We start from the raw sequence: 15485 nt of genomic DNA on the forward strand, positions 1-15485 counted from the left end.
CCATGTACTCTAAACACTAGACACATATAGTGTGTGTTAGCAAGTTATGTAACATTACTGTCATGTCTTTCTTTTGGCTAGAAATGTTGTTAATAAGCGCTAGAACATGGGGTAGTGGTGCACTTCAGCCTCTTGTGACCAAATGAGTATTACATGAAAAAATAGCTACTTAGATAAATGATTCCTGGCAAAACTTTTTTTTTTTCCCACATTTAACAGATTTATAAGTTAAGGTACTTAGAAAGTCTTAACCTGGCAAAAAAAAAATCAAGTCATAAACAGAAGAGAAAACAAATTAGATCAGTCTTAAAAACTGGAGCAGAGTGTTTTTTTATTTCTCACTTGCTTCTCGGGCTTTCGCTTTTTATGTTTTCCTTGTTAGCTCCGTGCAGTTCCATCATGCTGAACTGCTCTCGACCTGACCCACCTTCCCTGCTGGAGGCACTCGAACCAGTCTTCAACATGAGATCCATTCGACCTGTCATGAATGTGTCAACCCCCACCAATGTCAGCATTGACTTCACCCTGTTTGGCATTTTGGGGGTGGTAAGGCTACACTTACCTCAAACTAATTTACTATTAGGTCATATTCAATTGCTTTTAAGTGTAAAGTGTAATCTACTCCTATCAACTTATTCATTACATTTTTTTAAGTACAACATATTTCTGTCATTTTGCACACAACTCTACTTTGGTTATGTCAGCCAACAGGATCATTTTTGTTTCTATATGGTCTTTTCACAAAATGTCTGTAAAGAAGGAATGCATACAACTGAATGTTGGTTCTGTTGTAGGATGAAAAGGCCCAGGTCCTGAAAACGTATATCTGGCAAAAATTAGTAAGTATTTCCTTCACAATAAACTTTACTAGAAATAATATAGTTGTTCATCTCTCTCCAGGCTTGAGAATTAAAAAAACTTTTAAATCATGGTTTTAATTTTGGGCAGTTTTCTTACTGTATACCAGTCACAGAACACGAGATACATTGTAATCTTCCAAAAAAAAATCAAATACTGTAAGTTATTATTGGCTAAAAAATAATAACAAAGACATACTGCTGTTGCAGTAGTCAAATCTAAAGAACTATAATATTTCCACTAGATACTGTATTGCCTGAAAGCTGTAGTTTTATACTGTTATGTAGCCAGGTACTTATGTATTGTACTGTCTGATTCGCATTGCAGAAATGGAGAAATGAGTTTGTCAGGTGGGACCCAGAAGAGTGCGGTTCTTCATGGATTACAATTCCAAGGAATCTGCTCTGGGTACCAGATATGGTCATCAATGAATTGTAAGTAGCATCTCCTCTGTAGAGCAGTGCAGCCATAGCTGTGGATCTACTTTATACATTTCACTGGCCTGACCTAGATTGCCCGCCACATAAGAGGTGTACTGGTGATTTTATGTTGTTGTCAGAAAGTCATTGTTAAATTATAAATTCAGTGTTTTAGCACAGAGCCAAAATAAATTGGGTCATCTTTTAAGACAAAACAAAAACTTCATACATATTTGTTTAACTTGAAACTTTTGCTTCCTTAGTTTTCTTAATTAATTCACTAAAATCTGTATATATTTACTTTGTTTTTGTTTGTTTTTACTGAGAAGGCCTTTACTGAACTGAATATATTTTACAAATATAGCCATTGGTATTCTTACACAGAAAGTAGATATTACCAATCATATTTACCGGCTTCTATGCATTTTCTTTTTCTTTCTATTCTATCCTGTAGTATGGAGAAGAACTCAGCTCCATTTGTCCCATACAGCTATCTGTTTTCTAATGGCTTCGTGTTTGATGAACAGCCTGTCAAAGTGATCAGCTCCTGCAGGCTCAACATCTATACGTTTCCATTTGACACCCAGACCTGCTGTTTAAGCTTCAACTCCTACTTACTCTCTAGTAAGCAGAAACTGATTCAAATCTTGTTTTTTCATGAATTTACACAATACTTGAGACAATACAGATTGATATGTTTGTTTCATCTTTTTTAATAAAAATTCTGTACATTACGTGGTGCACATAGGCTTTTTTGTAATTAATGTAATTGTGAATGAAATACAATGCACAAAATAAGCTAAAATAAAATGCACAAAAACATTGACTGAGTCATATTTTCCTTTCAGTGGCTGCTATGCCAATTGACCTCTCATCAACTGCAGAGGATATATTTAGATTCTCTAAAGAAGTGATGACAACTAAGGGTGAGTGGGAACTAGTTGGACTCACAACGAAGACATTCATACTACCAGCTGAGGTCGGACTGTACCAAGAGATTCGCTTCTATGTAAGGAAATACTGTAGACTGTAACCTTGTCGTAATGTTTTGTTTTACGTGCACAACAAGAGAGATGAGGAGGAAGATACAGGAGGAGGAACAGGATTGGAAAATGTTTTGGAAAGTCTTTCACCAAATATTTTAATATATAAAGAGAAGATGACACATTTTATTAAGGTTAAATAAAACATTTAAAATTGTAATCCATCACAGATTATAATATGAGCTATTAACAGTTTGCGTTAATAGAATTAACAGATGCATGTCCATCATTACACAGTCATATGAACAGAAATACTGTCTGTAAAACCATTATAATTACAGGCATTAAACCAAATGTTAGTTTTTTTTACCTCAACAATTGACAGTACAGTATTGTATGATGTGGTAAAATGTAAAGTCTGTGTTTTTAGGATGTTTTAAGTAGTAACTTTACTTTCTAGATGTTTTTAATTGTGATGATTGTCTACAGGTATTTGCAGTTTTTTGTAATTCTTTTATCAAATCTTGACTAAAAAGATATTTCAACTTAACAAAACTTCTTAGAGCCATATTTATACTTGAAAAACCTCCACATATTAAGTCTATTCACTCAGGCTGTGTAAAATGGGGGAAAACACAGAGCTAAAGAGTGATGTTATGTCATATAATTAATTCACAAGTCAATCACAGCTGTAATCTACAAATCTAACTGAGGTTTACCAGCTGCTGTATATCTGTTACACTAGGTGTCAGTGAGGCGCCGAGCCACCCTCTATGTGGTGAACCTGCTGATCCCCAGCTGCTTCCTCATCACAGTGGACCTCTTCAGCTTCCTGCTGCCTCCCCAGACTGTGGACCGGTCCGCCTTCAAGATGACCCTCATCCTGGGCTACACCGTCTTCCTGCTCATCATGAATAACCTGCTGCCTATTACCGGAAACACCATACCTCTCATAAGTCAGTTGACAATACCTCCTACTACTGCAAGAGTCACTTGTAGCACAACATACTGAAAATTAAATGCTGTATCATATATTATTATAGTTCCTGAATAAATGTAGTGTTGGCTTCCAGTTTCAGGTTTGGGTTTAAATTGGATGGACCCTCCTGAAGAAATTATAAATCATAATTATAATCATTAACTCTGCAGTTTCCTGAGTGTTCTAACATCTTACAAGTCTTTGTTTTGGTTCCACGGTCTGCAAATATACCATTTTTGGTTCATTCTCACTGCTGTCGTTTTCAGCCATAGCAGCCAGCTGTTTTCAGTGAAAAACTCTAAAAACCCAGTGTACACTACCTGGCCAGTACCAAACACCAGACAGACAAAGTTAGCAACTAGCTGGTGAACATAGTGGAGAATTTAGCAGCTAAAGAGACAAATATTTCCCTTGGACGTTAGTGGAGATTAAAACAGAGCTATAAGGTTAGTGAATATTGGACTTACATTTATCAGAAGGACAGGAACACGACTAGAAATGAATGATAGCTGCCTGACGAGTAAAACGCAATTGTTTGCTGGCACATTTTGCCATATTAATTGTATTATCAATGTGATAATAGTAGATTTCAATGGCCTTTAATTCTTGGATGTTTCTGCCTGGATTATACTTGTATTTGTCCGTGAAACAGCTTTGCAAAAAAGGATTTTTAAAAAGCACTTACTATTGTTATCCCAGATGTGTTCCTGTGTCTGTGCCTGGCTCTGATGGTGGCAAGTCTACTGGAGACTATACTCATCACAAACCTGCTGTGTGGCTCCGCTCGCTACTCCCCAGTCCCTCACTGGGTCAGAGTGTTTGTTCTTCACATCCTCGGCCACCTTGTACGGTTTCCTCCAAAGCCCAGAGATCTAGACAGCACAGTCATCCAAAATCCTTCTGCACAAGGTAGTATGTGAGATTTGGGATGTGGTTTTATGCAGGTGAAACTATTCAAGCAGTCATTGTGCAGAAAATCTTGCCACAGGTTAATATAGTATAATGTAACAGTCACAGTTGTCATCACCTCCTCCCTTCATCTCCTGTGCAACAGAAATGAAAGTCTCCTCTCTGGTGGCAGAGGACAGCGAGACTCCAGAACAGAAGGGGCCGCTGGATGAGGACAAGGCCCTGCAGGAGCTGAGGAGCCTGGGCAGGGAACTCCAGGTCATCCGCCTACAGGTGGAGCAGCAGCTGGGCAAAAGCCAGAGCTCAGAGGAGTGGATCCAGGTGGGTTTCATCATAGACCGCCTGCTGTTCAGCTTCTACATCCTATTCATATCAGTCAGCTTCTTTACCATCATCATTATCTGGGTGCAGTCATACAACAAATCCTAATTTTGCTTTTGAGTTTGTTTCTGAATTGCTATTTGTTAACGTGCTTTCTCATATTCCTTGTCAATTGCTAAGCATAAGGAAATGGGAAGGTTGGTTGAATTTTGCATTTGAAAGCAATGTGTATCACACCTCTCCTCTGAACTGTTCCCCTTTCACAATTCATGTTAATGTTTTGGGTATTTCTTTTCTTTTGTTTAACATGATTTTGTTAACAGTTATGTTTTAAGGCACTGAGGCTCTGAAATGATTAGCTGAGGAATTTTAAAAACTCCTGTTTATTCTTCTCTTGCATTGTCAGTCAAGCAACAAATATTTGCATACTTCAAAAAACAATTGTACCTACAGCAATCCCTCTAGGTTTCTAGTGAACAGGACACAATCATGTGTTTATCATGTGTCTATTTGCACTTTGTCCTGAGTCTAGCTCCAGGGCATCATTTCCACAAAAAAACACTTAAGGCTAAGATGATCGTGAAATTCGTTTTTACCTCTTGAGGTTACAAAGTGATGGTCTTAGATTAAAGGTTTATTATGCAGGATTTTGTTGAGAAACAATATATAGACTCATACAACAGTAATCCCTCTCAATCCTGCCCTCTGCCTGTATCTTCCCTTTTCTTCTTATTTTGCTCTGTGCGGTACGTTTATGGGCGTCAGCAAAGAACCTTTGGGCCCAACGTTGGTGTGTAACCCCCTGGTAATAACAACGTGCAGATGTGCAGCCGTTTCTCATTCCCAGGTCGTCAAATACTGCCACTTTCTCACGCCTCTCACACAAGGCACCCTTTATCATCTGTATGATACAAAGTGGCAAACGGGTTGTTACATCACTGTGTGTGTTTTTATGTGCTTCAGTGTCGGCCTGAGTGTCTGTTTGACACATGCAGCAACAGGATGAGCTTCTGCATTCACACAAAATCCAGCAATGGGGCACCTTTCCGCAGGGTTGTGGTGCTGTGTATCTGTGCTATAAAAGAAAAACAACCACAAAATAATCAGAAAATAATCTGTCATTACTCTGATTTACTTCTCTCTCTAGCTCACTTAACCACCACTGCCTTCTCTCTCTCTCTCTCTCTCTCTCTCTCTCTCTCTCTCTCTCTCTCTCTCTCTCTCGCTCAGGCTCATTGAGCGGGGGAGAAGGGGCCATCTTTGAATGCTGTGTCCAACCAACAAAAGTGAAATATACCTGTAGCGAGTGTCTAGTAGCCTACCCATTTTCAGAAAGTGAAACACATTGTCCTAACTTCTAAGATCGATCGTAATGGGAAACTCAAAAATTAAACCGGCGCGAAAGTGCCAAATACAGTTCATCGAATGGCCACTTGAGGCTGGCTCCAAAAGGGAGTCAGTCCCCATAGACCCCCATGTTAAAATGCCCAACTTAAAAGCAGAAATAAACAGCCTGGTACAAAAACTGGTCTATAGCTAATTTCCCTGTTCATGACAACTGTACGATGTGATTTATTTTATAATTACCAGTTTAAATTATATTAAGGCCCATGTCGCTTTGAGCAACAGATGGCTGCCATCACAGGCACTGACTGTTGGCTTATTTGGCTTGCCTCAACTCCACCCACACTCCACCTCTTTGCCTAGAATGAAACACATTTTAATTCCCATTGGTGGAGGTGTTGAAAAATAAAATGGGTGAGTGGTTACTGGAGGTGTGGAATGATTCTTGTATTTCCTGTGTGTGTTTATGATACTGTTTTGTAGATTGCAGACTAATTTATTCATAAAATAAAGAATATTACATGTAAAATCTGAATCGGGAATTGATCATGAAAACATTCCTTGCAACTTTTATTTTATCTTTATAAGCCAAAAAGGTTTAATTTTCTATTCTAAGTTCATTTTTGCTAAGACATATATTTACATATATTTGTAATATATATATAGTTTCGCAAACTATAAGGTTATTGAAGAGACACAAGGGAAGCAAGAAGCCATGTTAGCTTAATGGAAAGCACCTCCCTATCTCTCTGGTGAACCTGCTGTGGCTCTGTCTGTATAGGCTTTAATAATTGTTGTTGCTGGTGGTACCACTGGAGGAATAACTGGCAATAAAACTCAATCAGATCATATCAGATGATAAGGCAATTACCCGGCAAGGAGAAGACAAATGTTAGGTAAACGAAAGCAGAGATAAAAAAAATAAATAAGAAAACAGAATGAATGGAAATGTGCAGGTTATATACTGCAAGGTTGATGAGGAAAAGTGAAATCGGATGAGCAGGTGAATGAGAGAGTGGGTGGGACTGGGACAGGTGGGAACGTCTGAGGACATCTGTTGGATTGATGGAGAATGGCAATGACAAGAGCTGGGGAAGTGAGAATGTGGCTGAAGGGAGGAAAAGACAGGACTGAGACACACTTTGTGACAGTATGTTCTATATGTTCTATAACAGCATAAATGTAACACATTCTAACTCCCATAGGTGGAGGGGTTGAAAAATAAAATGGTTGAGTGCTTCCCAGAAGAGTGGAACAATTGTTGTATGTGTATGTTCATCATCCATCTGCATGTACCACAGTTTTGTCTTTTGTATTTCTAGTCACTTATTTCTATTCATGATTGTTGAATGTCCTCAAAAGGATATAAGTACCTTGTCTGTTTGCTTGTTTGCAACATAAAAGTTTGAAAATCTACTTGAGTGCGTTTCAATACGTATTACTCATGTTGCGGGGACAAAACTGGTCACACAGTCAATTAATGGGGACTCATTTAACATTTGGGTAGGCAAAAGGTAAACCACTACATTTTTGTGATATACATTGGTTTTTAGTTTTTGTTAGGGTTATGTTATGGGCTGGGGTTAGGCATGTAGTGGTTCTGGTTAAGATCAGGGTAAGTCTCCAGAGAATAAACGTTAGTCATTTCAATATCCTGCTAAGTGGCAAAAACAACATGTGTTTGTGCATTAACACTGCGAGTAGGAGCTCTCTTTGCTTTACACCTGATCAGATCGGTGGTTGTGGAGGATATCTGGTCCATCAGAAACATCATCATGAGTCCGTCTCAGCAGAGTATCAGCATCATCTCAGGTTTACTCTTAATCTCAGGTAATAATTGTATTCACTATTTTATTGTTTGTAGTTATGTGTTATATTTTCCAGACTAACCCATGTTTAGCTCTGCAACTGAAAGGTTCCTCTTTCTCCTCATGTGAATAATAAGCAGTACTGTTATTATTTTGTTACAATTAATGTAGTAGTTTATCCTGTCCGTTTTAAGTTTAAATTATCCTTACAGTGCAATGTCATTGTTTCTGTTTTGCCCAGGAACATTTAAATTCCTTGCATATGAGAAAAACATGAATCTGTCATTTATCTATCCTATATTTCACATTTGTGATAAATCATGTGTAGTGTTGAAAACAAAGTAAAGACATCTTTCCACAAATGTAAGTCATTATGCTACATTGTGTTTCAAGAACATCTTTAAGTAATTTCAGGATGCAATTGTGACCTCATTTGTCCTATGCAATATAATATAATTACTCAAAGTAATGTTAAGATATTGATTTAATGATACAATTGTTACTCAAAATGTATATATGTCCAAATAATTCTGATTTTTAGTTTTGTCTGTGATATTTATGTCTGCAATAATATTCTGTTTAGTAACTTAGCAGTTAACAAAAACTGTCATAGTTTTGTTGCATTTAAACCAAGTGTAAGCAGTTCTGTAATTGCACAGCATTTTGTTTCACATGGTTTAGTATAGCTTTATAATTAGAAAGCAGCTCTTCATTTCTCAAAATCATTTAAATGTGTAGTTAAGGTGTAATTTAATCAACAGTCAAGCGTTTTTATAAACGTCCTCTCTCTCGTCAGTGTCTCTATGTTATAGTAAACTGTCGTGTAAAGAAGGCCACAGCGGTCCAACCTATGAGTCCATGCAGGCTGTGTTTGACCTGAAAAACTTCAGGCCAGCAGTGAACCTCAGCAATCCCACCATAGCTAACATCTCCTTCACCCTGTATGCTGTCCTGGGGGTGGTGAGTTTGTCAGTTAGCCATCTAAGAAAAATATTAAGAGCACCTCTATACACTATAGCCAACATAGGAAATGTAAGGGAACTTAAATGCAGATGTTAGCTATAATAAAATTGCCTACATTCAGGCAAACATTCATCGCTGCAATCCATATTACAATTAATAATATATGCATTTTTATAAAACATTGCATTTTTAGACTTAACTCTATGGTTTAAGATGTAGCAATCAGCTTCACATGAGGTTTACCTGTTGTCTACTGTATTTCAGAATGAGAAAACCCAAATACTCACTACTTTCTTGTGGCTGAGACTGGTAAGTAACATAGAAAGATATAATAACCTGTCAATAAATGTATTGCAATTGGATGTATCATGTGCCTGTAACTACAGCAGGACCACATACAGAGATTATAAAATGGCAGGCAAGCAGATATTTTCACTTTAAGATCTTTAAAAGTTTAACAACACAGTATTTCTGATTAATTCACTGCAGTACTGGCAACACGAGTTTCTGGTTTGGGACCCTGATGAGTGTGACGGCGTCAGCAGGATTTCTCTCCCTGTGAGGGAGCTGTGGTGTCCAGACATCATCGTGTATGAGTTGTAAGTTCTCCAGCTCTAACGTTTTTTTTGTTGTTTTTTTTATGGATCTGTAAGGGTCGCACAAACTAGAAGTTCAGGGCACATCTGGTAACTGCCAAAGAACCTCAACCCCATCTAAACTATGTCCAGATACAAGCTGGTCCACTGACCATCCGGCAATACTAAAATAATAACTGCTGTGTCTTGATCTTGTGAACCAGCTGCATCATCGTTCCCTGAGGTGTTAGCACATGCATCAGTCCCAAAGGCTACACCGGGTGCACAAATGTATTATCTCCCTGGGGAGGTGCATCACTAGTCCTCAGGACTTTCCACAATCAACAGGGCCTTTTCTCCCTTGAGGCAAAGCATTCTGCTATTCAATTATTGATAGTCAAAATGATGCCGAAGAGTTACCACAGGCTGTGGTCAAATCAGTTTTATTAATCAATCAATCAATATCACATATGATAAATTTGCCTCAAGGGCCTTTTTCCTCCTCTGGACATTATGTCAACCCTTGTGTTGAAGAAACAAACATTGCCACGGTCTTAGATAGAGACAGTGATGTCCATCAGATCTGGGATGGACATATCCAAGAAGTTGATACATAGTCAAAAATGGCTGGTCCAAAATATGAGTGTTCAGGGTACAGAGTTCCAGGATCAACCATATACCAGAAAGTAGGGGGAAGGAGTGGGATAAGTTAATTCTGCTCAGACTGGTTTGGGATATTTCCAACTCATTTTGTTGCAGTGTCAAATTGTTTCCCTGTTAAAACATGTCTGACAATACAGCATGCAAAGCTGAGAAAGCAGAAAATTGTATGAATTGTAAAAACAATAATGAATATTTTTGTTTCCCAGTGGGACTCATTTAAATATCTGAATCTTAAACCTGTTCCTCTTTATTTCTTTTACTTCATCCTGACTCCTCCAACCCTCCCAGTGTGGATGATGATGTTTCCCAAGCGTGCCCTTACGTCTACCTCAACCACACAGGCCGTATCCGCTGGGACAGGATGCTTCGGCTCGTCTCAGCCTGCAACCTGGAGATCTTCAGTTTTCCTTTTGATGTGCAGAACTGCACATTTACATTTGGCTCCTACATGCACACCAGTAATAAAAGGCTTCTTAACTTCTTAATTTACACAACTCAACCAGTCCTTGGCTTACTGTACTTACAGAACCCAAAGCTTGCTCAATAGTGGGTCAGAAAATGCAACCACAGTCTGTTGCACTTTTGGGATCTTATGCAGGAAACAAAATAAATGAAAAATGAAAAATAGAACAAAAATATAAATCATTATGTAATACATCAGTTATCACATTTAGCTAACTTATTTATTTAGGTTAGCTTAGATTGTCCTGTTGAACAGTCCGGCTACTTTTCCTTTTATCATTGTGTTTTTCCCTTTCACAGTAAGGGATGTGAGGATCACTCCAGCCCTGACTTTTAAGCAGATGTCTGAAAACTCAAAGCGTTACCTGGAAGCCAGTGGAGAGTGGGAGCTGGTGGACATACTGGGAGAGACCTCCATCCTCAAGTTTGGGGTCGACGAGTGGGACATCATCACGTTCTGGGTGAGGGAAACCAGTTCACACTGAGTTTAACACTCTTATGTGTACAAATATAACAGCCGTTTTTAAAATGCTGGCTGACTGGCCTGCAGCTGGTGTTCTGGTTCACTCACACTGCTCTCATAGCGTCGTTTTCAGAAAAAAAAAACATTGCCCACTACCTGTTCTGCCCCAAACAGCAGACAGACACAGTCAGGGACTAGATTGTGAACATAGTGGAGGATTAAGCCGCTAAAGAGACAGATATTTTAAGAGTTGGTAGATACAGAAAAAGACCTAGGAGAGTGAATATTGGATTTACATTCATCAGATGGACACAGACAGTATGCAAATTTTGCCATATCAACTCAAAATGTGATATGTCCATACTGTGTTCACAACTTTTTTGCACCCAAGTGGCCAAATTAGTTATTGCAGCTTTAACACAGAATTAACAATGCAAAAGTACCAATGGTTTCCTCAAGAATAACAACTCTTGGTGCATGTATTGGCACTGTTAAATGTTATCTTTTAAATACATATTTCCCTCCTTAGATAGTAAAGTTAGTTTGATATTTGTTGTGATAAGTAGCCTACCATGATTTTTTTTGTTCACTAGGTGGTCATAAAGCGACAGCCAATGCTCTACGTGGTCAACCTGCTGATCCCCAGCTCCTTCCTCATGCTCATCGACATCCTGTCCTTTTACCTGCCCCCCCATAGTGTCGACCGTGCCTCCTTTAAGATGACCCTCATTCTGGGCTACACCGTCTTCCTGCTCATCATGAACGATCTGCTGCCAAGCACAGCAAACGGCACGCCCATCATAGGTCAGACATGTAGCGGTGACATAACTCAAGCACTATCATAGCCTGGGTTATAGGGTCCACCATCACTAACACCATGGTAATCCATGGTTTGAATTTGTTAACTGTTCCCACGCCTAAAGCTGCACTTATCAATATTTTTAGTTAAATGATTCGATTAAAGGACTGTGTAATTTGAAAAGGGAATCGCTCGTGTCTGTAAATGTATAAAAAGTAATCTGTTTGCCAACATTTTCCCAATTACAACTCTTGTAAAATGACATGTCAGTTTTGTGTTTTCAGCTTGTTTCGCTGCCCCCAAGTGGCAACATTTTTTTATTGCAGTGTTGAGTTTTTTCTTTTTGCTTTTGCAAAGATTAGCTACACAACTGCTCAACTGTCTGAAGATGCAACAGCTAATTAAAGCTTTTCGATATTAATGAATAATCTGTTTTTGAAAATTCTCCGTGTCCTCCTTGGCTACTGGCAACTGCATGGAGGAGGGGTGGGGGCGGTGCGCGGTCACGTAAGGCTTGTGTCATGTGGACGTGCCGACAGTTTTGTTGTCATTACTTAGAATTCCTCAAGGGAGCGACAGAAACTACTAAAATGGAAGAATACAAAAGAATTGGCTTACATTTTTCAGATGTTGTTTTTACATGTTGTGGTCAATAGCTCAATTTGTATATCTCAAAATCCTTGTGACCCGGGTGCCTGGATAGCTCAGTTGGTAGAGCAGGCGCCCATATATAGAGGTTTACTCCTCTACGCAGCAGGCCTGGGTTCGACTCCGACCTCCGGCCCTTTGCTGCATGTCATTCCCCCTCTCTCTCCCCTTTCATTTCTTCAGCTGTCCTGTCAATAAAGGCCTAAAAATGCCCAAAAAAAATGTTTAAAAAAAAACAAAAAAACATTGACATATTTTTGTTTTCAAGATGATGTTGGGAGCTACGAATTCATTTTATAAAACATTCAGAAATCACGAGTCAACAACTGTCAACGCCCTGCAGATATACAGTATTTTGGTCTTCTGCTACTGAGTAAAGATGTTTTATCTCTTTATGTGTATCCTTCGATCTCTCAATCTATCCTTCAATCTAGGTATCTATTTCTCAGTGTGTCTGGCCCTCATGGTCATCAGTCTACTGGAGACAGTCATCATTACCAATGTCCTCCACCACAGCACCATGAAATATAAAGAGGTTCCAAACTGGGTGAGGGTGGTTGTCCTCAAACACATAGGAAACCTCATCTGCTACCGTTTTCCAGAGGACATCCAGCCCCCTTATTTACCACAGAAGGATAAACCTGAAAATTCAAATGGCGTTCCAGAGTCATGTATCATCCAACCAGCCAGCCAGTCACCTGCCCAGCACCCAACCAGCAATGGAGGTAATCAAACTTAGTAAATGACAAATACTACTTTGCCATTACTTTTGCCAACTAGAGCTCCGCAGCGGCCTGATCTCAAAAATACTAGCAGCCATCTATTCAAAACAAAAAGTATGAATCTATTAATGTCAGGTAAGGAAATAAATTGATAATAACACTTTCTACAGACTATAACCAATCAATCACAGTCAAGTTAAGGTAAACACTTTGCTAGCTCTGTCTAACTAAAGCTAGCTGATCCATTTTCTAATAATTGTTTTTGCTCATTACTCTTAACAGCTACAGCTTGCAGTCACTGGGTGTAAACTGTGAGCCCTCCTTTTGCTGTTCCCATGCCAGGTGCAGCTGCTCTGCCTGAACTGCAACAGATCTGTCAATACCTCAGCGACCTTCGTGCCCACCTCACCTCGCTGCAGAAAGAGAGCGAGCTGCAGGGCCAGTGGTGCCATGTAGGATATGTTCTTGACTTACTGCTCTTCCGGATCTATCTGCTGCTCATTTCATGTTACGCCCTGGTCATCATCTGCATGTGGTGCATCTGGATCCGCCAGACCTAGGATAAATTCAGGGACAGTTCATAGGATGTTTAAGTAGCAAATTACTAAAATGCAATCTGTATAACTGGAAGGCGAAGCAAAGCCTTGGGCAACACATATTACTTAATGTTTCTGTAACGTTTGTTTTCTGACTCTATTGAATATTAATTTTATTGGGAAAATTATTGAGAAATATGTTTTTGTTCATCAACCACTTAAATGTAAATAGCCTGATGGACAAAAGCCAATCTGGCTTCCACCCCCAACACAGCATCCATTTCTAGTGTGGTAGGGTTATTTGGTACTGTGCTCAATTGGTTTTAGGTCACATCTCCAAAGCAGGTGCTATATGGTTGCCATTGGTGATCATAAATCTGAGTGGAGTCCCCCAGGGTTCGATTCTCAGGCTTCTGTTATTCAACCTGTATGCTCCATGCTAAATAATGTAAGACAGAAATATGACTCCAGTATTTGCTAATGTCCATCTGTTGGACGGTGCTCCACCACCTTGGCCCAGGCTGAAATATCTCTACTATTGGACAGATTGTCATGGAACTTTGTACAGACATTCATGATCCATACCTGATGAATCGTAATGACTTTGATGATCCTCTCTTGCGCCACCAGCAGGTCAAAATTTATTAATATCTCACAGTCTACTGGATTGATTGGCACAACATTTTGTTTAGACATTCATGGTTCCCAGACAATGTAGACTTTGGTGATTCCCTATTTTTTCCTCTAGCACCACCATGAAGTTGACATTTGTGGTTGTGAGTGAAACTCAACAACTCTCTACTATTGCATGTATTGCCATGACATTTATTGCAGACATATGGCCTATGTGCCCCCTCAAGATTAATTGTAACAATCTTGTACAATCATCAGGTCAAAATTTGATTTACAATAGTGTATAATAAAAGAAACCTGCAAAACTCATGACATTCCCATCAGCCTGAGCTGTAGTGCTAATTAAGAAATGTGTGCATGCATAACTAAGCAAAGCATACTTTTTGTGCAGTTCCCCAGTAGGCAAATTGACACAAAAACTAGTCAAGTGCATACTGTTGTGTTTGCCTTGGCCTCAGCTGTGACGAATATAAATTGTTGACACATCTGATCCTCATGAAGATGATTCAAAACCTGTTGTACAATCCAAACATTAATTATGCAAACACAGACATCAGATGAGTGGATCTCTGCAAGCAACTGGAAATACCCCAAATGCTTACAGTAAGTCATGCTACAGTCTACCATATTCTAGAGTCAATATTAGCCTCTGGAGGACGTCAACCATTCATTTAATTAGTGATAAATTAAAGGTGCACTATGAGTTCCTGCATGAGGTCACTTCTTTTGACGTTCAAAGTAAATAAACAAAACAGAGCAAGTTTGCCCCTCCCCCCATGTTTCCATAACTGTCATGACTAACTGTCACTAACCCCCAACCATCTTGTCTGTGATCGGCTGGAATGTGGTTTGTTGTATTTTGGTGCACAGCTGAAACCATGCAGGACTGCACTATCTAGATCGAGTTCCTGCATGGTTTCAGCGTGATTTCATTTTTGTCTCAAATGGTAGTCATCTCTCCTTGATCCGCTAGCTGCCTGCCCCCTGAATACACTGTGAAAAAGCCCGGTCTCGGGAGACAACGGAGGGGTCGTTAACGTCAAACAAACACTAGGGGCACAGGGGTCCATTTCAGAAAGCAGGTTTAGTGAAAAGTCTGAGTTTGTTAACCCTGAGATGAGGGAAACTGGATTTTCTGTTTCAGAAAGGGAAGTTAATCAAACCTGAGAGAGAGGGGTAACTCCAGCCCGTTTCAGAAAGAGAGGTAACTTAACCTCAGACTCAGTTACTATGGTAACTGAGCCTGTGAACCTAACCTGGTCAGGAGCAGGTTTTCTTCAATAAATCTCGAGTTTCTCTCAGTCTCCTCCCTCTGACACAGCTCTCTTTCATTTCCTCATTCATTCATTCAGTCTGTAGCAGGCGCATTTTAGCGCAGTTTGTTATATGCATGAATAAAA

The 15485-nt window shown here is 39.3% G+C and overlaps 2 protein-coding genes across 2 annotated transcripts; both read left to right on the top strand.

The window, feature by feature from the left end:
* The first annotated feature begins 222 nt into the window (after positions 1 to 222).
* Positions 223 to 5078, top strand: LOC116055185 (5-hydroxytryptamine receptor 3E-like). Its single transcript, XM_036007663.1, has 8 exons — positions 223 to 507; positions 795 to 839; positions 1186 to 1292; positions 1732 to 1901; positions 2126 to 2286; positions 3006 to 3216; positions 3939 to 4148; positions 4294 to 5078. Exons 1-8 carry the CDS (start codon positions 367 to 369, stop codon positions 4575 to 4577), a joined length of 1329 nt encoding a protein of 442 aa, XP_035863556.1. The 5' UTR covers positions 223 to 366; the 3' UTR covers positions 4578 to 5078.
* LOC116055184 (5-hydroxytryptamine receptor 3A-like) lies at positions 4659 to 13476 on the top strand. The gene is made up of 9 exons (XM_036007360.1): positions 4659 to 4666; positions 8434 to 8581; positions 8849 to 8893; positions 9074 to 9183; positions 10111 to 10280; positions 10585 to 10745; positions 11341 to 11551; positions 12629 to 12919; positions 13259 to 13476. The coding sequence occupies exons 1-9, from the start codon at positions 4659 to 4661 to the stop codon at positions 13474 to 13476; spliced, it is 1362 nt and encodes a 453-aa protein (XP_035863253.1).
* Positions 13477 to 15485: the final 2009 nt, after the last annotated feature.

Source organism: Sander lucioperca, chromosome 11 (genome assembly GCF_008315115.2).
Source record: "Sander lucioperca isolate FBNREF2018 chromosome 11, SLUC_FBN_1.2, whole genome shotgun sequence".
In the NCBI taxonomy this organism is placed as follows: domain Eukaryota; kingdom Metazoa; phylum Chordata; class Actinopteri; order Perciformes; family Percidae; genus Sander; species Sander lucioperca.

Coding starts and splice junctions, on each gene's coding strand:
- LOC116055185 (XM_036007663.1), top strand. CDS start 367: ATGTTTTCCTTGTTAGCTCCGTGCAGTTCCATCATGCTGAACTGCTCT. Junction 840..1,185: donor CGTATATCTGGCAAAAATTA/GTAAGTATTTCC, acceptor TTCGCATTGCAG/AAATGGAGAAATGAGTTTGT. Junction 2,287..3,005: donor ACCAAGAGATTCGCTTCTAT/GTAAGGAAATAC, acceptor CTGTTACACTAG/GTGTCAGTGAGGCGCCGAGC.
- LOC116055184 (XM_036007360.1), top strand. Junction 10,746..11,340: donor GGGACATCATCACGTTCTGG/GTGAGGGAAACC, acceptor TTTGTTCACTAG/GTGGTCATAAAGCGACAGCC. Junction 12,920..13,258: donor GCACCCAACCAGCAATGGAG/GTAATCAAACTT, acceptor TTCCCATGCCAG/GTGCAGCTGCTCTGCCTGAA.